The sequence below is a fragment of the Cherax quadricarinatus genome, chromosome 1, assembly GCF_038502225.1.
Source record: "Cherax quadricarinatus isolate ZL_2023a chromosome 1, ASM3850222v1, whole genome shotgun sequence".
Taxonomy (NCBI): domain Eukaryota; kingdom Metazoa; phylum Arthropoda; class Malacostraca; order Decapoda; family Parastacidae; genus Cherax; species Cherax quadricarinatus.
Window position 1 is genome coordinate 75,383,771 of NC_091292.1, and position 23,638 is coordinate 75,407,408.

General features: G+C 39.6%; 2 protein-coding genes across 7 annotated transcripts in view; one reads left to right on the forward strand and one right to left on the reverse strand.

Moving 5' to 3' along the window:
* Positions 1 to 14,430, reverse strand: part of AP-1mu (adaptor protein complex 1, mu subunit) — a 144,715-nt gene extending 130,285 nt beyond the window's left edge. Inside the window, exons 1-2 of one of the 2 annotated variants that reach the window (XM_053776909.2) lie at positions 14,285 to 14,430; positions 10,489 to 10,580 (exon numbers count right to left, since the gene is read on the reverse strand). In XM_053776909.2, the coding sequence (XP_053632884.1) occupies positions 10,489 to 10,530 (42 nt within the window). In that variant the 5' untranslated portion in view covers positions 10,531 to 10,580; positions 14,285 to 14,430. Of the gene's footprint in view, positions 1 to 10,488; positions 10,581 to 14,047; positions 14,225 to 14,284 lie in introns of those variants that run through there. The other variant, XM_070082881.1, reaches the window with a different exon arrangement.
* A 517-nt stretch (positions 14,431 to 14,947) lies between these two features.
* The window catches only part of ICA69 (islet cell autoantigen 1-like protein), a 32,719-nt gene continuing 24,028 nt past the window's right edge, over positions 14,948 to 23,638 (forward strand). The window contains exons 1-2 of one of the 5 annotated variants that reach the window (XM_070082884.1): positions 14,957 to 15,034; positions 22,685 to 23,025. In XM_070082884.1, coding sequence (XP_069938985.1) covers positions 22,795 to 23,025 — 231 coding nt within the window. In that variant the 5' untranslated portion in view covers positions 14,957 to 15,034; positions 22,685 to 22,794. Of the gene's footprint in view, positions 15,035 to 15,054; positions 15,177 to 20,090; positions 21,362 to 22,684; positions 23,026 to 23,638 lie in introns of those variants that run through there. The other 4 variants (XM_053776888.2, XM_053776881.2, XM_053776863.2 and 1 more) reach the window with 4 other exon arrangements.

Below are 23,638 nucleotides of genomic sequence, written 5' to 3' on the forward strand. Positions count from 1 at the left end.
AGCTTTTATGCCACAAGACGGGCAGAAAGCAGCAACTTCACTCTGGCTGTACCCTTCTCCAGAACATCGCTCCATCTGAGATCATACATACCCAGGATGACTCGAGTATGGAACACATTCGTTCAGCATAATGATGTCAACGAGATAAAGTCAGTTGATCAAATGAAAATGCTGGCCCACAGATGGCTCCAACTTCATCCTGTTTCCTACTTGTATGTCTCATAACAATAAAAATGCTTTCAAATGAGCTGATGTAGGTAACAGCTCTTAGCTTGCCAATAAAGTTAGGAATCCTTAACCTGTAAATAGCTTGTCAATAAAGTTAGGGATCCTTAACCTTGTCAAACCCTGTGTAAAAAAAAAAGAAAAAAAAAAAGAGAGAGAGAGAGAGAGGGGAAAAGAGAGAGAGAGAGAGAGAGGAAAAGAGAGAGAGAGAGAGAGAGGAAAAGAGAGAGAGAGAGAGAGAGAGAGGAAAAGAGAGAGAGAGAGAGAGAGAGAGGAAAAGAGAGAGAGAGAGGAAAAGAGAGAGAGAGAGAGAGGAAAAGAGAGAGAGAGAGAGGAAAAGAGAGAGAGAGAGGAAAAGAGAGAGAGAGGAAAAGAGAGAGAGGAAAAGAGAGAGAGAGAGAAAGAAAAAGAGAGAGAGAGAAAAAGAGAGAGAAAAAGAGAGAGGAAAAGAGAGAGGAAAAGAGAGAGGAAAAGAGAGAGGAAAAGAGAGAGAGGAAAAGAGAGAGAGGAAAAGAGAGAGAGGAAAAGAGAGAGAGGAAAAGAGAGAGAGGAAAAGAGAGGGAGAGAGAGAGAGAGAGAGAGAGAGAGAGAGAATTATATATATATATATATATATATATATATATATATATATATATATATATATATATATATATATATATATATATATATATATATATATATATATATATATATCTGGAAACCTAGGTAGCAGGTTGGTAGACAGCTACCGCCCAGGGAGGCATTACCATCCTGTCAAGTGAGTGCAAAACGGAAGCCTGTCCAGTGGAACCTCGGTTTTCATCTTTAATTCATTCCAGAGAATCTGACGAAAACCGAATTCGACGAAAACTGAAACAATATTTCCCACAAGAAATAATTAAATCCAATTAATCTGTTCCAGACACCCAAAAATATTAACAAAAAAATACATTTTTTAGAGAATAACTATAGTTTTACATACAGAAAACAATGAGAAGTAAATATAAAGCACTAATGAAATGGATAAATGAACATTTAAATCACTTTTACCTTTACTGAAGACTCTTGTTGGCGTATGGAAGACGGCGAGGAGGGGAGTGGGAGGAGAGGTTATCTCTACCACCATCACTACCACCATCACTACCACCCTCTACCACAATCACTACCTCCCTCTACCACAATCACTACCACCCTCTACCAACATCACTACCACCCTCTACCAACATCACTACCACCCTCTACCAACATCACTACCACCCTCTACCACAATCACTACCACCCTCTACCACAATCACTACCACCCTCTACCACAATCACTACCACCCTCTACCACAATCACTACCACCCTCTACCACAATCACTACCACCCTCTACCACAATCACTACCACCCTCTACCACAATCACTACCACCCTCTACCACAATCACTACCACCCTCTACCACAATCACTACCACCCTCTACCACAATCACTACCACCCTCTACCACAATCACTACCACCCTCTACCACAATCACTACCACCCTCTACCACAATCACTACCACCCTCTACCACAATCACTACCACCCTCTACCACAATCACTACCACCCTCTACCACAATCACTACCACCCTCTACCACAATCACTACCACCCTCTACCACAATCACTACCACCCTCTACCACAATCACTACCACCCTCTACCACAATCACTACCATCGTCTGCCACCATCACTACCACCCTCTACCACAATCAACTTGAAACCATTGCTGCGAGTCCTGTCTTGGCTGGAAATTTTCAGCACGCTATTTACATCCCCTTTATTTATTCCTGTTTTCCATTTATACACCTCGATCATATCGCCCCTAATTCTACGCTATTCGAGAGAGTGCAGATTCAGGGCCCTCAGTCTATCCTCATAGGGAAGATTTCTGATACATGGGATCATCTTTGTCATCCTTCTCTGTACATTTTCCAGAGCATTTATATCCATTCTGTAATACAGTGACCAGAACTGAGCAGCATAGTCTAAATGAGGCCTTACCAAGGATATATAGAATTGAAGAACAACCTGAGAACTTCTATTATTTATACTTCTAGATATAAAACCAAGAATTCTGTTAGCTTTATTGCAAACACTAATGCACTGTTGTCTTGGTTTTAGATTACTGCTAACCAGAACTCCTAAATCCTTTTTGCAATCAGTAGTATTAAGATCTACATTATTTAGTTTATATGTGGCATGGCTATTGAATTGTCCAACATTTAGAACTTTGCATTTGTCAATATTAAACTGCATCTGCCACTTCTCCAGCCATTGCATCAGTCTATTCAAATCATCCTGGAGTGCTCGCGTCCTCATTAGAATGAATTGGACGGCCTATTTTGGCGTCATCAGCAAATTTGCTTATGTCGCTATTTATTCCCTCATCTATGTCGTTTATGTAAATTGTGAACAACAATGGGCCCAACACTGACCCCTGAGGAACACCGCTTGTGACGTGCCCCCATTCTGATTTCTCCCCATTTATGCAAACTCTCTGCTGTCTATTTGTCAGCCATGCCTCTACCCAGGAAAAAATTTCTCCTCCTATTCTGTGTGCCCTAAGTTTCCTCAATAGCTTCTGGTGTGGAACTCTATCAAAAGCCTTACTGAAGTCCATAAACACAATATCATATTCATTACCATGATCTACCTCCTCAAACACCTTAGTGAGAAAAGTTAGTAAATTCGTAAGACAGGAACGCCCCTTTGTAAAATCGTGTTGAGATTCATTAATCAATCTGTGCCTGTCAAGATGGCTACGAATTGCTTCGGCAATTATTGATTCCATAAATTTTCCCACTATGGAGGTAAGGCTTATTGGTCTATAGTTCAAAGCTAAGGACCTGTCACCTGCCTTGTAAATAGGTATTACATTTGCCATTTTCCACTTATCAGGCAATATGCCAGTTTGTAGTGATATGTTAAAAAGATTAGCCAACGGTATGCTAAGTTCCTCTTTACATTCCTTTAACACCCTTGCAAACAGTTCATCAGGGCCTGGGGATTTGTTAGGTTTTAGTTTCTCTATTTGTCTGAGGGCCATGTCACTAGTTACCGCAATCGTACATAGTTTATTATCCTGTTCTACATAATCTATTATTTCAGGAATATCGCAAGTATTTTCCTCGGTGAAAACTGAGAGGAAGTAGGTATTGAGAATTTCACACATATCCTTATCACTGTCAGTGATCTGACCAGAGTTACTCTTAAGTGGGCCAATCTTGTCCCTAATCTTACTTCTGTATACCTGAAAGAACCCTTTTGGGTTAGTCTTTGAATCCCTTGTGACCTTAGCCTCATAATCCCTTTTTGCTTTTCTTATTCCTTTCTTTAATTCTCTCTTTAATTGAATAGTATACTGATTTCTTACTGCCCATCCCCTCTTTTGATATGCCTATATATGCCTCTCTTTTGACCAATGAGATGTTTTAATCTATTGTTCATCCATTTGGGATCATTTTTATTAGATCTAATTTCCCTACTCGGAACAAAAGTTGTCTGGGCAGCTAGAACTATGCTCTGAAAAACGTCATATTGGCAACCAAGATCACCTACCTGACCCATAGTCAGGACATTCCAACTTAGCCCACCCAGGTAATTTTTCAGTCCCATGAAGTCGGCCAAGCGAAAATCTGGGACAGAGATTTGATTGCAGTTATCTGGGTAATTCCATGATATATTGAAACTAAGTGATTTGTGATCACTTTCCCCAAGCTCATCATTAACCTCAAGATTATTAATTAGTGAATCTTTGTTGGCAAGAACCAAGTCAAGCAGATTGTTTCCTCTAGTTGGTTCTGTCACAACCTGTTCTAAAAAGCAATCCTGAACCGTATCAAGAAAGTCACTAGACTCAACATTTCCTGTCATACTGTTCCAATCAATTTGTCTAAAGTTAAAATCTCCCATTATCACAACATTTTCATATCTAGATGCCTTATGAATTTCGTCCCATACCAGCTTACTGCACTCCCTATCAAGGTTTGGGGGCCTATAAATCACACCCAAAATTAATTTGTCACGTCCCTCGAGAAACTGTAGCCAAACAGATTCTGTGTTCGATGTTTCTAATCTTATGTCTAAGACAACAATTTAAATTTTCTCTGACATACATTGCCACTCCACCACCTTCCTGTTGACCCTATCAGTGTGGAATAGTTTATAACCCTGTATGTTGCATTCAGAAGGCATTTCTCTATCTTTCAGGTTGAACCAGGTCTCTGTTATACCAATAATATATATATTACCTACACTTGCAAGTAATCTTAGCTTATCTATTTTATTTCTTAGACTCCTACTATTTGTATAGTAAACCTTAAGGGAGCTAGTCACTCGTTGCCCTCTACTATCTCTCTTTGTTTGTTGATCAATTGATTTGCCATTACTAGCAACTTTATTTTGAATTTTGTCTTTTAAACATATCCCTGAGGTATCCTGGTAATAACTGCTGTTTTTAACCCTAATGCTGCAGCCTGATTGTTTCCCACAAACACCCATACCTCTATAATCTATCAGTTTAAACTCCTAGACAAGTCATCAATTACCCTCTCAATTGAATTGGCTAATGCAACCACTCCATCCCCAGAGAGATGAACCCCATCCCTTGCATACATATCACGCTTGCCAAAGAATAGGTCCCAGTTATCAATGAATGGGATTGCAAGTTCCTTGCAGTACCTGTCTAGCCAGCAATTTATACCAATTGCCCTAGACATCTATTCATTGCCCACTCCCTTTCTAGGCAAGATGCTACATATGACTGGGATCCCTTCCTTAGACCTAACTACTTCTATGGGTAACCTGTACTTATCCAGCAGCTCCTCTTTCCTGCCCTTCCCAATGTCATTACCCCCAGCACTAAGACAGATAATGGGCTTGTTCCCATTACCTGCCATAATATTATCCAACCTGCTGACTATGTCACCAACACCAGCTCCAGGAAGGCACACTCTCTGTCTGACCTTTCTGTCTGTTACAAAATGCACGATCCATATATCTTACCTGAGAATCGCCTACTATTAAAATATTCTTACCTTGATTAGCAGGTGAATCAGTGGTACCTTCAATCTCACTAACCACTGAAGTACACTCATCTTGGAGACCAGAGAATCGATATCCTACCTTCACATCTTCTCTATTAACTCTCCTCATCTTCCTTCTTCCTGAACTGTGAACCACTTGCCACTTAAAGCGGCTGCCACTATCACTGCTGGTGACCATTTCCTCCTTACCAGCTAAATCCTTCTCACACTCACTCCCAAACTCATCTATGCGAAGCTTCAGCCTCCTATTTTCTTCCTGAAGAAGTAGAATCTCCTTCTTCAACACTTAAACCTGAGATTCTAAAACACTACAACAAGCCATGGTGCTTGGTAACAGCCGACGCTAACTCCCAAGAACTTAGGCAGGTATGACCGCAGGTGATCACTAACCTCAGCGTACCGCCGGGTACCGGACCTGTCCGCCAGCCTGCTCTGTCCACGTCCCCATGCAGATGTCGTGAGCAGTCTGGCTTTGTTGATGGTTGAGTGAACAGTAACCTGCGAGCTCATTCAAACATTTCACTATTAACCCTTTCAGGGTCGACAGGCCCTCTCAGAGACTTGTTCTCAGGGTCGCCCAAATTTCAAAAAAAAAAAAAAAAATTTCTTATGAAAAGGCAAAGAATTTTTTCCCGATCATAATGACACCAAAAGTATGAAATTTGATGGAAAACTTACGGAACTATGCTCTCGCGAAGTTAGCGGTCTCGACAATGTTTACGCATCGGCGATTTTGCCCACTTTGAGCCCTATTTTCTGCCAATTCCAGTGTACTTGTCGACAAAAATCATAACTATTTTGCTAGAACTCCATTTTTTCTATCGAATGAGTACAAGAAACCACCCATTTACCGATTTCAACTATCCAGTACAGTGGTCAGAATTTAGCAATTTTGCCAATTTCACACAAATTTCAAAAGATGCCAATTTCTGAATAGGGTCCAGAATAAACAAGAAAGACATTCCTGGCACTAAAATAACATTTCCTCTGTTCATTAGTCACGTCCCCACGCCCCTCTTACATTCTTTTGCTTCCCACTTTGAATTTTTATTCTCACAAAAAAATAGAAGATTTACTGTTATGCAGACTACTGCATTGGTGTAGAAATGGTATAAATAATATCAGCGCACTTGTGAAAGAATATTAGACTCACCAGCTGACGTGTATTGGACGCTTAGCATGATTTGTTTACTTTTGAACTTTGGTAAAAATTGAACATTTCTGCTACTTTGAGCTCAATTTCCAGGTACTTTTCAAAATCATCTCAATTTCTGTAATATGTCTTCCATTCTATAAAATGAGACCAGGAAAACTAGAATACAACAATAAATACCATACGAAAATACAGTGCAAAGTCGCTGTTTTAATCCAAAAACACGGTCAAAGTTTTTGTTTCTCATTACGCACTGTGTGCTGCAGGATTTTTTTTTATACCACGCACACTGACCACATAGACCCATTCTTTCATATGTAGGCCTACCGGCTTTCTCTCGCTAGATTTGAGGGTGCTAGAATTTAGGCGTACTAGTACGTCAAAAACCCTGGTGCGTAAGCCGTACTAGTGATGCCGAAACCCTGAAAGGGTTAATTCATTGTGTTTAGTGCTTGTGCAACTGTGAAATAGGCTACCATGAGTGCAAAGAAACTTGCTAGTGGTACCCCTTTGGTGAAGAAAGTGAGAAACACCATAGACTTGAAGAAGGAAATAATACAAAAATATGAGAGTGGTGTGAGACTTGTTGAGCTTACCAGGATGTACGGCAAAAACAAGTCAACCATCGCTTCTATCCTGGCAAAGAAAGAACAAATCAAGGAAGCTGATGTTGCAAAAGGTGTTGATATGCTAACCAAAAACAGACCACAAACAGTCAATCAGGCTGAAAAGTTGTTGCTGGTGTGGATCAAGGATAGAAAGATGGCAGGTGTTAGTGTTTTGGAGATGATTATTTGTGAAAAGGCAAGGAAGTTGCATGTCAACCTGGCAAAGAAAACTCCTGGAACCAGTGAAGCTAAGGCCAGCAAAGGCTGGTTTGAAAAATTTAAGAAGCGTAGTGGCATACACAATGTTGTAAGGCATGGTGAGGCAGCCAGTTCAGACAAACGGGCAGCTGAGAAGTTTGTACAGGAGTTTAAGGAGTACGTAGACACTGAAAAATTAAAACCACAACAAGTGTTCAATTGTGACGTAACAGACCTGTTTTGGAAGAAAATGCCAAAGAGGACCTACATCACACAGGAGGAAAAGGCACTCCCAGGACACAAGCCTATGAAAGACAGGCTAACTTTTGCTCTGTGCTAATGCTAGTGGTGATTTTAAAGTGAAGCCTTTACTTGTGTATCACTCAGAAAATCCCAGTGTTTTTAAGAAAAACAATGTCATTAAGAACAAGTTATGTGGAAAGCAAATAATAAGGCATGGGTCACAAGGCATATTTTCAAAGAGTGGGTCCATGAAGTGTTTGGCCCCAGTGTGAGAAAATATCTCCTAGAAAATAATTTGCCACTCAAGTGCCTCCTGTTAATGGACAATGCTCCTGCACATCCTCCAAGCTTGGTAAACCTACTGTCTAGGGACTATAGTTTCATCACAGTGAAGTTCTTGCCTCCTAACATCACTCCTCTCCTCCAGCCCATGGACCAGCAGGTCATTTCTAACTTCAAAAAACTTTACATTTGGTGAAGAGTTTGAAAAGTGCTTTGAGGTGATCTTGGACACTCAGTTGACCCTAAGAGAGTTCTGGAGAAATCACTTCAATATCTACACCACCCTAAGCCTTACAGGTAAGGCTTGGGAGGTAGTGACTTCCAGGACTTAGAACTCTGCTTGGAAACAATTGTGGCCAGATTGTGTCCAAAAGAGGAATTTTGAAGGGTTTGAGGCTGATCCTGACACTGACTCTGCTGACCCTGGGGCTAGAGGTGAGTGGCGAGGATGTGGAAGAGTTGGTGGAGGACCACCGGGAAGAGCTAACCACTGAAGAGCTGGAAGAGCTTCATCTGGAAAAGTATCAGACCACAGCTCAGGAACTTGCTTCAGAGGAAGAGGAAGAGGGAGTGGATGAGGTGCCTCTTCAAAGATTAAGGAGATTTGTGCCAAGTGGAATGATGTGCAAATGTTTATGGAGAAGTATCACCCTGAGCAAGCTGAAACAAGCCATCTTTGCAACAAGTTCAGTGACAAACCATGTCCCAATTTAGGGAAATCTTAAGGAGGTGCCAGAAACAGAGGACTGTGGACAGTTATTTTGTGAGGCAGGGGTCCAGTGACTCTCAAGCTGGTCCTAGTGGCATTAAAAGACAGAGAAGGGAAGTAACCCCAGATACCTAAAATACTTATGGAGGGGGATTCCTTTTCCAAACACTAACCCCAACTCTCTCTCTCTCTCCTCCCTATCTTCCAGATGCCATCACCAATCTTCAATAAAGGTAAGTAAAAAAGTTATTTTATATGTTCATTTAAATTTATTACTAACTGTACTATGTACATATATGTATGTATGTTGTGTGTATGTAAAGTAATAATGTAATCTCTATAAAATATTTTTTTTTTGTGAATATTTTTGGGTTTCTGTAACGGATTAATTTTATTTCCATTATTTCTTATGGGAAATATTGGTTCGACTTTCAGACATTTCAACTTCAGAACTAGCTCCTGGAACGGATTAAGTTCAAAACTCGAGGGTCCACTGTACAAGCAAATATATACAAACCCCTCTGGGTTTTCTTCTATTTTCTTACTAGTTCTTGATCTGGTTGATTTCCCCTTACCTCCATGGGGAAGTGGAACAGAATTCTTCCTCTGTAAGCAAAGTGTGTCATCAGAGGTAACTAAAATGCAGGGAGCAAGGGGCTAGTAACACCTTCTCCTGTATACATTACTAAAGTTAAAACGAGAAACTTTTGTTTTTCTTTTTGGGCCACCCTGCTTCGGTGGGATACTGCCGGTTTGTTGAAAGAGGATGTACTTGGAAAGTACTCAAGGGCCTGATCCCAAATCCACACTGCCATAACAACATACAGGGGTGTGGTGGGAACCATAAGGGAACACTGTATCAACATCCATGGCCCCAGATTATTTAACTTTTACCAGAAGATATCAGAAACACTGCTGGAACAACTGTACAAGTCTTCAAAAGGAAGCTGGGCAAGTATCTTCACCAGGTGCCAAATCAACCAGGCTGTGATTGATATGTGGGGCAGCAGGCCTCAAGCAGCAACAGCCTAGCTGACCAGGCTAGCACCAGACAAGCTTGGCCCATGACCAGGCTCCAGTAGAAACTCTTGAAACTCATCAAAGGTATGTTTGTCTATTATATGGTATGTAGTGTGTTTCTTATATAATTTTGCAAAACATGTCATAGATGGATTAATGAAAATGTTTATAATAGCATAAATATACAATATTTGTAGCATCCCAGAGTGACATTTTTTCTGTGTTATTGCATCAACACTACTAGTGAGACACTTTCTTAGCTATTCCCTCACTAGACATACCCTCTACTTGTAACTGCATTTTAAGTAAGAGTCTTCAGATTCCTATTTTTATCACAACTACTCTTAGATGCCACTGTTACATAAAAATAGTACATGTAATAAATATAATAACTTTAAAATGCTTGAAATTTTGAAAAGTTTCCATACAGAATCCAAAGACATGGAACTCTCAGAGGGCACAAACAGAAAGAAAATGGTATATGGATGTCCAGCTGCCATAATAATGAATCAGGTGCCATATAAAGGAACAATTGGGTATAACTAAAAACTGCCATATTAGTGAATCATCGAGAAGCATAGAGCCATAAGCCGGAGCTCACCTGTACTTACCTCAAAAATTAATTTAAAACATCCATTATCTTACACCTGCCAAAATGAAGACAGAAGAATAAACATTGTAATTGTTAACATTTAAAAGAAGAAGCTTTCACCAAATGATGATATCCATGAGACCATCCATTCAAAGAAGAAAAGTTTCTCAACAGAACAAGGTATCAGTGATGCCTTTTCCATTACCAAAAATTTGTCTATGACTTCAAGATGATGACAGGAGCCTTTAACTTTAACTTTAACTCCACTTCATATACAGTATTTATATTTCAAATTAATTTTATCAGCAATAAACAAAATTAACAACTGTGTACAGCCCTACAAAAAATGAAGAAATATATGTACATAAATATAAGTTAGTGCATTTCCACGTCAAATCACCTCACTAACCTTTCCTTTAACATCAAGAATGTATATAGCTGATATAGACATCCTGCTGTAGATGGGTCGTACACAGGTACCCTCTACTGCATATTTCACTCCTGTCAGAAAAATAAGTCCAATACCACAGTAAAACATTAAGTTGACATGTATAAATTACCTGAACTACTTCTAGCATTCTAATTTTTAAAATAAATTTAGTGGTTTTTAGAATAATAATAGGTAGCAGCAGCAATAAATAATAAAATATATAGTATATGTACATATATATATATATATTATAATAATAATAATAAAAAGGGTAATATTAGACAACCACTCCCTAGTGGAAATTAGTCATTTATCACTGCATAACTTGAATTGTACAACATTAAGCTTATTTTGTAGTTTATAAGAACATAAAAAAGAAGGAAGGAGCACTGCAGCAGGCCTACTGGCTGATGCGAGGCAGGTCCAAGTCCCCTACCAGCCTAAGCCACTGGTTCAAGCTAATCAGGTCAAAGTCACATCCACCATTCTTGTTGTTTAAACAGTAAAAAAAAACCTAACCTAACCCACCTCACTCAGCCTAACATAACTTAAACTTACCCTGTCATTGGTAGATAAGCATCATCATTTACATTCGCCCAGAAGTGTGGCGTGACTTAATACCGAGCGCTGACTGACTACATAATTTTATTCAGGTATAGGTACACATAAATACAGTTACATAAATTATCATACATAGCAGCACACGTGTAGATTACCTTGGATAACCCAAAAAAGTCAGACAAAGTGACAGATAAAGATAAGATAAAGATTTATTTCTTTGCAGAGGTTACAATGTTTAATTACAATTTTGGTTTGCTAAGTACAAAGAAAGTCACTATCATGCTGGGGGCATTTTGGGCAAACTAATCCTAGTACACAGTAATTACTTAAAACTAGACAAGACAATAGTGGTTAACTTGATTACACTTTTATTTAATCTTAAAATTAATGTGAGGTAGTCAAGGTGGAAGTTTGTAAGAATAATAATCTTGTAGTTGCACATAATAAAGAATAATATTACAATTAATGATTCTGACAGTAATATTTCATGGATTGGTAGGTGTTTAATAGCCTAGAGGTCACATAATATAACTAATTAGAAGTTGTTTTGGTTGATCTGGATAGTACTGTGATATAAGATGATTTTTTAGCAAAGTCCTAAATTTATTAGTCAGAGGATCCTTTACCGGTTCCAGTAGATTATTATTATTATAATCAAAAAGAAGCGCTAAGCCACAAGGGCTATACAGCAGGTTCCAGTAGAGAGTTACAGATCTTTGGTCCCTTTATGTGCATAGTGTTTTTGTACAGGGAGAGACTGACACGAGGGACACTGAAGACTGCCTTATGCCTTGTATTGTACTGTATTGTACTGTATTTTCAATTCAATTCAATTCAATTCAATTCAAAGTTTATTCTCTATAAGGATTACAATGCTGAGTTTACAGAAATTTGGTTATTGTGTGGTTTACATGTAGTAAAATAGTGATTACAGAGTGTACCACTAGAACGCTTAGCATGGCTAGGCATTTCGGGCAGACTTAGTTTTATTCTTAATTGTAAAATATTACAAATTATGAGGTAAGTTGGTATTATGGCTAAGTGACTAAATACTAGTTTGTGAGTTTAGCAATGTGAATACTTTTGTTTTGGCACAGTACATAGTTTCAGTATTGGAGTATCACAGGATTCATTATTTTAAGACTGAGATTAATATTTCTGTTTATGGTCAAATGAGTCAGTGATTGTAAGTGTGAACCACCAGGTGGTATTCATGTAGTTAGTTGACAGGGTGTATCAGGGAGATAAGATGTTTTCTAATGGTAGTTTTGAAGGTGATGAATGTGTCTGCAGTTCTAGAGTTCTCAGGTAGGGTATTTCAGATTTTAGGGCCTTTGACATACATTGAATTTTTGTAAAGGTTTAGTCGGACACGGGGAATGTCGTAGAGATGTTTGTGTCTGGTGTTATGCCTGTGGGTTCTGTCACAACTATCAAGAAAGCGTTTTAGGTCAAGGTTGATATTAGAGTTTAAGGCCCTGTAGATGTAGATTGCACAGTAGTAAGTGTGGATGTACTGAACAGGGAGTAAGTTTAGGTCTATGAAGAGTCGGGGGGTGTGTTGTCAGGGATGGGATTTAGTGATTATTCTTACTGCAGCTTTTTGTTGGGTTATTATTGGCTTTAGGTGTGTTGCTGCAGTTGATCCCCAAGCACAAATAGCATAGGTGAGGTATGGATAAATAAGTGAGTGGTATAGTGTGAGAAGGGCATTTTGCGGCACGTAGTATCGTATCTTGGAGAGGATCCCAACCGTTTTGGATACTTTTTTGGTTATATGCTGGATATGGGTGCTGAAATTCAGGTTGTTGTCAAGGTATAAGCCTAGGAATTTGCCCCCATTATTTCTGGTAATTAGAGTGTTGTCAATCTTAATGTTAATTTGTGCATCTCCTGCTCTGCTACCAAACATAATATAGTAGGTTTTGTCAGTGTTAAGCGTAAGTTTATTGGCTGTCATCCAAGTCGATATTTTGATCAGCTCCTCATTCACAGTGGTGTTGAGGGTGGCAAGATTAGGGTGAGAGATGACATAAGTCGTGTCGTCAGCAAAGAGAATGGGTTTCAGGTGTTGGGATACGTTTGGAAGGTCATTGATGTATACATGAGGAAGAGCAGAGGACCAAGGACACTTCCCTGCGGAACTCCAGTATCAAGTGGCCGTGTTGCTGATGCTGTGTCTTTAATGGTGACATACTGATACCTATTAGTAATGTAAGATTTGAAATAAGCAAGTGCATGGCCTCTTATACCGTAATGATCAAGTTTGTGGAGTAGGATGTCGTGGTCTACTGTGTCAAAAGCTTTTCTTAGGTCAATAAAAATTCCTAGTGGATATTCCTTATTTTCCAATGCTGTGTAAAGCAGATCTAGCATTTTTATGATTGCATCATTAGTGCTTTTATTTTTCCTAAATCCAAATTGGCAGGGGTTGAGTATGTTTTGTGCCGTTATAAATGAATACAGTCTCCTGTGCACGAGTTTCTCAAAGATTTTGGATAGCAATGGTAAGTTAGATATTGGCCTATAGTTGTTTAAGTCTGTAGGGTCACCACCTTTATGTATTGGTGTAACCCTTGCCGTCTTGCGTAGTTTCGGGAAGGTGCTAGTTTCTAGTGACTTGTTAAAGAGTAATGAAATAGCATGCGAAAGGACATGGGCCGCTCGCTTGTACAGTAATGGTGGGACATGAGACAGATTCCCCGAGTTATTTTTAAGTGACTTTATAATCTCGGTGACTTCCGTGGGCTCAGTTGGTGCAAGATAGAAGGAATTAGGGAAATTCCCATCTAGGTAGTCCCCAGTATGGGCATTGGTATGTGGGATTTTACTTGCGAGATTAGATCCTATGGTTGAGAAGAAGTCGTTTATCTTGTTAGCTGTGTCAGTGGGATGCTTGGGACTAAGATGTGTTGCACTACCAAAATGCACTATTTTCGCTGTCTCCCAAAACAATAATTGCACATGAAATACTTACTTATTTGCCGATGTATGTATTGTAAAGTGTAAAGTAATGTCCGAGTTCTGCAGAGTAGATGTAAATTGCAGCCTAAAGATGTGTTAAATCCGTATGAATCAGGCGACTGGATAATGTACGGTAATCAGGTTTGATCCAAGGAAGGAGACGGTAGCTCTAATTTCTTGGGGAAAAAGAGTCCTTCATCAGTATCAAGGCATCCTCCTTTCAGGAATGGAATAATGTAGTATAGCTTACCTGTCAACTAATATAAATCTGTTGGCTGTCCTGGGCTGATGTTTACCAATGCATCAGACAAAAGCAATGGATAACTCAAAATACAATTTGCGATTAACAAAACTATATTTTTATTATTTAGCTAATAATATTTTATAAGCATAATATTTCTAATAACTTTTTAGTAATAGTGATATATTAATAATTGTATTAAAAATATTATTGTCCCATTAACAGTTACAAGGACATATTAAACTTAATTTGAATCGCTAATCTTTCGAGTCGGGAACTCGATTACTTTCGCCGCCGTGAGAACCGTGGAGAAGTATAGATAACAGACTCTCATTTCAGCTGAATATATTTTCCTCTTCCATTTATTTTGTTTATTCAGTAATATAAATTAACTTATTTTGTGAATTTATTAATGTAGGTTTATCCTAAATAATTAAAATAGAAGAAACCTCAAGTATGAGCAAACCTTGAGATACAATTTTAATCGTATATTTGCAACGCTAAATCAATTGCATATTAAAAATAATGAATTTATCATTTTAATTTGTCAAAATTACTTGACAGAAGCATTTCGCATTGCTCAATAATAAAGTAATATAATATTACTGGATAAAAAGTTCTCATATAATAAGACATTTAGATCCTAATCTAAGATGCTCAATTATTGCTTGAGTTTCCCTTGTTGGTCCTTATTCAAGACTGGGAAGTACACATACACAAGTGTGAAAATAGATAATATTTATTTGTTTCTCTATTTTTGTAAGTTAGTCAATTAATCTCAAACACAGTGGGATTCCTAACGTTGTTTTCGTTATACAAATAATGTTGTGGCATCATTTTCGTGCATAATGTGCATGTGTCCTTTGATTCCGCCTGGTAGACCATACCTTACTGTTACCTGGTAAATACACATAAATGACAGGTTAAATTATGTCAGTGGACAGGATCTTCACTTGCATAACAGAATAATAACAGTAGTGACTCGTTAGAGAGGTCACAAGACTGGTTCCCTAGTATCTAGAAGACATTAATTGTGATTTACGAGGAACTCCAGTGAAAATAAGTCAAACTGACGGATAATCTTTGATTAAATCTAGATAGTGTACCTTTTTGTGCCCGTAAAATATTTCTCCTCAAACTACTGTAAAGAACATTTGTATGCTATGCACATAAAACCTAAGTAAAAAAACACTTATGTGGATATCACAAATAATTAAGTTTATTTAGGTGCAGGTACACACATGTACAATTATCATACGTAGCTACGTATAAATTACCTAGGATAACCCGAAGAAAGTCAAACAAACTAATGTATTTCCATTGGAGTCCTTGTGATAACTTATTTTTTAATGCTTAGTTGTAAGTTACAGTAGAATTCAGTCACAGTTATAACCAGGCCCGGTGGCCTGGTGGCTAAAGCTCCCGCTTCACACACGGAGGGCCCGGGTTTGATTCCCGGCGGGTGGAAACATTTGACACGTTTCCTTACACCTGTTGTCCTGTTCACCTAGCAGCAAATAGGTACCTGGGTGTTAGTCGACTGGTGTGGGTCGCATCCTGGGGGACAAGATTGAGGACCCCAATGGAAATAAGTTAGACAGTCCTCAATGACACACTGACTTTCTTGGGTTATCCTGGGTGACTAACCCTCCGGGGTTAAAAATCCAAACGAAATCTTATCTTAACATTAAAACACATGTGCAATATCTGGATGTATCTATTGTAGACGTTTTGCCATCCAGTGGCTTTATCAATACAAATTCTAGGACATAATTTGAAGACAGTAGAACTATATACAAAAGATGAGGTGATCAATCCCTCAGCCTTGGAGTTGGTGTGAAGAGCACCATAGTCGTGAAGATTCTTCAAGACTATGGTACAATAAAGATACCCAAGTTTTGCACATGTCTCATTCATCAACACAAATACAGTGCAGTATAAAAGCATTGATACGATTTTTAAGATGCTGCTAATCACTTGGAGAATGGTTCATCATGTGGTTAAGACCATTTAAGGTGGCTCTTTTTTTTTCCTGACAAATAAATTAAATAACCATAGCACTTATTAATTGGATAATGCAGAGCTTAAACAAAGTGAAAAAAAAAAAAATGTATCTAAGAGTTCTGGTAAGCAGAAATCTAAAAGCAAGGCAACTGAAGATTAATCAGATTACAGTGGACCCTCAGCTAACGATATTAATCCATTCCTGAAAGCTCATCGTTAGCTGAATTAATTTTCCCCATAAGAAATAATGGAAATCAAATTAATCCGTGCAAGACACCCCAAAGTATGAAAAAAAAAAAAAATTTTACCACATGAAATATTAATTTTAATACACACAAACTGACACTTACCTTTATTGAAGATCTGGTGATGATTGATGGGATGGGAGGAGGGGAGAGTGTTTAATTGTTAATGTTTAGAAGGGGGATCCCCTTCCATTAGGACTTGAGGTAACAAGTCCTTTTCCAGGGTTACTTCCCTTCTTCTTTTAATGCCACTAGGACCAGCTTGAGAGTCACTGGACCTCTGTCGCACAACAAATCTGTCTATAGAGGTCTGTAGCTCCCGTTCCTTTAAGATTTGCCTAAAATGGGCCACAACATTGTCATTGTAATAGTCACCAGCATGGCTTGCAATAGCTGTGTTAGGGTGATTTTCATCCATAAAGGTTTGCAGTTCAACCCACTTTGCACACATTTCCTTAATCTTTGAAGTAGGCACAATGGATTCCACAACTGGCATAGGCATCTCAGGGTTAGCCCCAAACCTTTCAAAATCTTTCTTAATTTCCATACTAATTCTCACCCTTTTTATCACAGGGTTGGCACTAGAAGCTTTTTTGGGGCCCATGGTGACTTATTTTTCAGGTACAATCACTAAAAACACTGTGATAACATGAAATGTTCCGATTGTATGCGTGGATGCGACCACACTGGCTGGCTTGTAAACAATGGCACCCACGGGACAACTGAGGCTCGCTCAGGCCACACGTGGACGCGTCTCGAACGAATCGCAACCTGGCCACAATTTTCTACAAGCAGAATTCCAAGTCCTGGAAGTCACTCCCTCCCAAGCCTTACATATAAAGCTTCTGCAGTTGAAGATATTGAAATGATTCCTTCAGAACTCTCTTTGGGTCAACTGAGTGTCCAAGGTCACTTCAAAGCACTTTTCAAACACTGCTTTGGTGTAGAGTTTTCTGAAGTTAGAAATGACCTGCTGGTCCATGGGCTGGAGGAGAGGAGTGGTGTTAGGAGGCAAGAACTTCACTTTTATAAAATTGAAGTCCCTAAACACTTGGTCTTCCAAGTCTGGAGGATGTGCAAGAGCATTGTCCAGTATCAGGAGGCACTTGAGTGGCAATTTCTTTTCCAGGAGATATTTTTTCACACTTGGGCCAAACACATCATTAACCCAATCTTTGAAAATTTGCCTTGTGACCCATGCCTTATGATTAGCTTTCCACATTACACCCAATCTATTCTTGACGACATTGCTTTTCTTAAAAACCATACCCCAGCCGGGATTGAACCCGCGGTCATAGAGTCTCAAAACTCCAGCCCGTCGCGTTAGCCACTAGACCAGCTAGCCACAATAAGATTCATCCAACTAGGTATATTTCTACACCATAGGAAGGTTAGCACAGGCACCACTGACCACAAATGCAAGTTTTTACAGACGAATCTCCAGCTAGCATGGCCGGAGATTCGTCTGTAAAAAACTTGCATTTGTGGTCACAGTGGTGCCTGTGCTAACCTTCCTATGGTGTAGAAATATACCTAGTTGGACGAATCTTATTGTGGCTAGCTGGTCTAGTGGCTAACGCGACGGGCTGGAGTTTTGAGACTCTATGACCGCGGGTTCAATCCTGGCCGGGGTATGATTTGTTTGCAATCGTGTCATTACGATTTCGCGAGTCATGTTGACGGCAGTGAAGGGACTTGAGCTAGAGTTCGTCACGGCCACACTAGCTGGAGATTCGTCTGTAAAAACTTGCATTTGTGGTCACAGTGGTGTCTGTGCTAACCTTCCTATGGTGTAGAAATATACCTAGTTGGACGAATCTTATTGTGGCTAGCTGGTCTAGTGGCTAACGTGACGGGCTGGAGTTTTGAGACTCTATGACCGCGGGTTCAATCCCAGCCGGGGTATGGTTTGTTTGCAATCGTGTCATTACGATTTCGTGAGTCGAATCTTGCTTTTCTTGAACACTGGGATTTTCTGAGTGATACACCAGTAAAGGCTTCACTTTGAAATCCCCACTAGCATTACCACACAACAAAAAATTAAGCCTGTCTTTCATAGGCTTGTGTCCTGGCAGTGCCTTTTCCTCCTGCATGATGTAGGTCCTGTTTGGCATTTTCTTCCAAAACAGGCCTGTTTCATCACAGTTGAACACTTGTTGGGTTCAAATCCTTCAGCCTTTACATAGTCCTTGAATTCCTGTACATACTTTTCAGCTGCACATTTATCAGAACTTGCAGCCTCTCCTTACAACACTGTGTATGCCACTACGCTTCTTAAATCTCTCAAACCAGCCTTTGCTGGCCCTAAATTCACTACTGGCAGCACTTGTTCCAGGAGTTTTCTGCAGAAGATCCTCATGTAACTGCTTTGCCTTCTCACAAATAATAGATTCCACAACACTGTCTCCCACTAATTGTTTTTCCTTAATCCACAATAACAACAACTTTTCCATCTGTTCCATTATTGGTGACCTTGGTTTTGTTAGAAACGTTACTCCTTTCCTTGATTTGTTCTTTCTTTGCCAGGATGGATGTAATTGTTGATTTGTTTTTCCTGTACATCCTGGCAAGTTCCAGCACCCGCATACCACGCTCATATTTATCAGTCACTTCACGCTTAAATTCCATGGCGTTTCTCACTTTTTTTACCCCAGGAACTTTACTAGGAACTCTCTTTGGAGCCTTGGTTACTTATTTCGCAGTTACACTGCAAAAAAACCACAAAAAACAAGGGAAAACAAGTGAAATGTTTTTATGTATGAGCAGAAACTTCCTCACACACCAAGAGGCACAGCCAAATTTATATGCAAGCGGACAGACACGTCCGAAACAGCCGATCACTGAAATAATGGCCAATCACCGGGAGCCGAAAAGCCGGCTGATCACCGAATTGGCCAACAACAGGAACGGCTGATAACCGAGGGTCCACTGTATATGTTTTTTAATAAATCCTCATTTAGATTATTCATAACAGTTCTGCTCTCCATATCTCAGAAAAGCATACTCACTGGAGAGCATTATCTATATAGAATGATGACAAAGTAAATCCCTTGTACAGTGGTCCCTCGTTTATCATCATTATAGTAATTCCAGTTTATATTTCAGTACAGCCTCTCCTCACTTAGCAACATACTAGTTTACCAACGACTCAGACTTACGGTGGGCTCTCTGACCAGCATGCATGCCTAAATAATGTATATTAGAGCTGATTTCCTCTATTCTGTTTATTACAATGTACAGTACACTACTGTATAATTCAGAGACAACTCACTCAGAAATGTTCAAGATATGTCAAAGTATTTTATCCACAGTGGTATATTACAGACCATTCTGGAAAAATACCTTGACTTTGCTCCCTGTAAATAAAGCATTACTGTGTGTGTGTGTGTGTGTGTGTGTGTGTGTGTGTGTGTGTGTGTGTGTGTGTGTGTGTGTGTGTGTGTGTGTGTGTGTGTGTGTGTGTGTACTCACCTAGTTGTACTCACCTAGTTGAGGTTGCGGGGGTCGAGTCCGAGCTCCTGGCCCCGCCTCTTCACTGATCGCTACTAGGTCACTCTCCCTGAGCCGTGAGCTTTATCATACCTCTGCTTAAAGCTATGTATGGATCCTGCCTCCACTACATCACTTCCCAAACTATTCCACTTACTGACTACTCTGTGGCTGAAGAAATACTTCCTAACATCCCTGTGATTCATCTGTGTCTTCAGCTTCCAACTGTGTCCCCTTGTTACTGTGTCCAATCTCTGGAACATCCTGTCTTTGTCCACCTTGTCAATTCCTCTCAGTATTTTGTATGTCGTTATCATGTCCCCCCTATCTCTCCTGTCCTCCAGTGTCATCAGGTTGATTTCCCTTAACCTCTCCTCGTAGGACATACCTCTTAGCTCTGGGACTAGTCTTGTTGCAAACCTTTGCACTTTCTCTAGTTTCTCTACGTGCTTGGCTAGGTGTGGGTTCCAAACTGGTGCCGCATACTCCAATATGGTGCACACTGACCACACAGACCCATTCTCTCACATGTGGGTCTACCAGCTTTCTCCTGCTTGATTTGAAGCCGCTAGAATTTATACGTATTAATGTGTCCGAAACACTGGCTCGTAAGACGTGTATATGACCAAAACAGTCAAAGGGTTAAAGACCATAACAAGACAAAGATCACGACAGCCAAGATGATGGGGTGGGTAGTGAGAACTTTCAAAACAAGGGAAATAATGCTGATAGTGACACTCTTCAAATCGCTAGTGCTCCCTCACTTAGAGTATTGCTCAGTGCTGATGGCCCCATTCAAGGCAGGAGAAATATCTGAGCTGGAACAAATACAGTAATCGTTTATGGCTCACATTGAGCCTGTAAAGCACCTAAACTACTGGGAACACCTGCAAGTCTTGAACATGTATTCATTGGAGTGGAAAAGAGAGAGGTGCATGATAAGTATATACCTGGAAGGTACTCGAGGGCTTGGTCCCAAATCTGCACACTGCCATAACAACATAATGGAGTGAGAGATATGGGAGGAAGTGTAAAATAAACCCAGTGAGGAGCAGGGGTGCAGTGGGGACAATAGGGGAACACTGTATCAACATCCGGGGTCCCAGATTATTCAACATTTTACCAGAGGATATCAGAAACACAGCTGGAACCAAGTGTAGAAGCCTTCAAGAGGAAACTGGACAAGTATCTTCACCAGGTGCCAGATCAACCAGGCTGTGATGGATATGTGGGGCAGCGGGCCTCCAGCAGCAACAGCCTGATTGACCAGGGAAGCACCAGATGAGCCTGACCCATGGCCGGGCTCAGAGAGTAGACAAACTCTCGAAACTCTTCAAAGGTATCAAAGGTAAGCTATAGTTCTAGCACACTCTTTTGTCCCCTTTGCCTTTATACAAAGGAACGAGGTAACGAGGTTCTGACCAGAGCTTTGGTAAGATGGGGCAGGAAGAAGGATGGGTAAGGATGGAATGTTGGAAAGGTTTAGGAGGGTGGTGGGGTAGATGGAGTTTTAAACGTAAGTGGCCTATCCACTTTGGTGCAATTTAAATACGTGTGTGTATGTTGTGTAATTCATAGAAAAGTTGACTTCATGAGATAGGTATGCCTCCTGCCCATCAGCTGCACACTGTTATATTGTCTGTATACCAGTGTGACACTAAATTGGAAGGATGCATACTGTTTGCAATTGCCTTTTTTTCGCAAGAGGTTGGTCGTAAGGCCGCAGCTGCAGGTATGCATGCTCTCTACGAATCCCTAGGTACCTTACCCTCTTCCATACATTTATTAAATAAAAAAAACTAACCACTCCAAAACTGTATCCCCACCTGCTTTTAACATTTCTATCCTTATCCCATCAATCCCAGCTACTTTACCTCCTTTCATTCTACTCACTTCCCCCACACTTACAACTGGTTCTTCCTCACTCCTATAAGATGTTATTCCTTCTTGCCCTATACACGAAATCACAGCTTCCCTATCTTCATCAACATTTAACAATTCCTCAGAATATTCCCGATACCTCCAACTCTCCATTTAGTAACTCTCCTCTCTTATTTTTAACTAACAAATCCATTCTTTCCCTAGGCTTTCTCAACTTATTAATCTCACTCCAAAACTTTTTCTTATTGTCAACAAAATTTGTTGATAACATCTCACCCACTCTCTCATTTGCTTTCTTTTTACATTGCTTCACTACTCTTTTAACCTCTCTTTTTCTCTCCATATACTCCTCCCTAAACTAAAGCTACCTTATAAATATTTAAAAATACTCCAGAAATGTTATAAATGGTTCAAAGGTGACATTAAAACAAAACCACAGATGGTTGACATAAACCCACTACCATTATAGTATGCTCCTCACTTAGTGACGAATTCATTTACCGATGTGGTCTTAGGAACGGAACTCTGTCGTTAAGTGAGGAGAGGCTATAAATCACTCATTTTTGTAGTTTACTGTCTTTTGGGAGCATAGTGTTTACTAACGTTACATTTTTCAGACTAATATGGAGGGGTTCCAATTACATCAGGGTTCCTGCATTTATTGTTCACTTTCACTTAGTTTTAAGTCTAATGTTATACCTTAAATTGTGTCAGTAATATTCTTGGAAATGTAATTTAATGTATAATAACTTCCTAGGTTTTAATTTTAACAGTTTTTCAACCATTTCAGATTTTTTAAGGGTGATGTGATCATGAAGTTTTTCATTCATAACTGGTAAACTACTGTGAATAGCTAATACAAGAAAATTATCCTTGTGTGAAAATCCAGTAGAGCACAAGATGACACAGCACATTCACAGTTACTCTGGTCAGAGCTATGACCGCTGGGTTGAGCGTAATTCAAGTAGCTCCACGCTAGGCAAGGTCCAAAAGCAGTTTTGGTTTACCAAAAGTGCTGTCATACGTAAGTTTGGAAAGAAAGAAGATGAGCATGTGGTTGCTTCTGATGCTGAACTGGATGCCAAAATAGAGCTCTTCAAGACTATAGAATCTAGCACCAAAGATCTGCAGGTATGGAAAATGTTAAAAAAATAACAAATAATATAATATCTATTTCTTCAAGTACATATGCAAGGTATATAGGGTTAGCTGACATCTATGACAAACTACTGTATAGAAAGCTGCATTTCTGGCAAATTAGGTCAGTTTTATCCTGAGATGCAACCCACACCAGTTGACTAACATCCAGATACCCATTTAATACTGATGGGTGAACATTAGCAGCTGGTGTTAGGAAACACACCCAGTGTTTCATCCCTCGCTGGGAACTATGGAATATTGACGAAATTGCACTTGTGCAAATTTTGCTGTGTCAGCGACGTTTACGCATTGGCGATTTTGCCCACTTTGAGTCCTGTTTTAGACCAATTACAGTGATCCAGTAGACCAAATTCTTAGCTATTTCAATGGTATATCTTCTATTTTATCAGTTGAGCACATGAAACCAACCACTTAGTCGACTATTTCAACTAACCAGTAAAGTGATCAGTCATTGGTAACAATTTGGCCAATTTCACACAAATTTCCAAATACACCTACCATCCGACTTACAACCTGCTCGACTTACGACCACTCGAGTTGCGACCGTGTTTTTTATGCCAAATTTCTGGGAAATAAACAACTA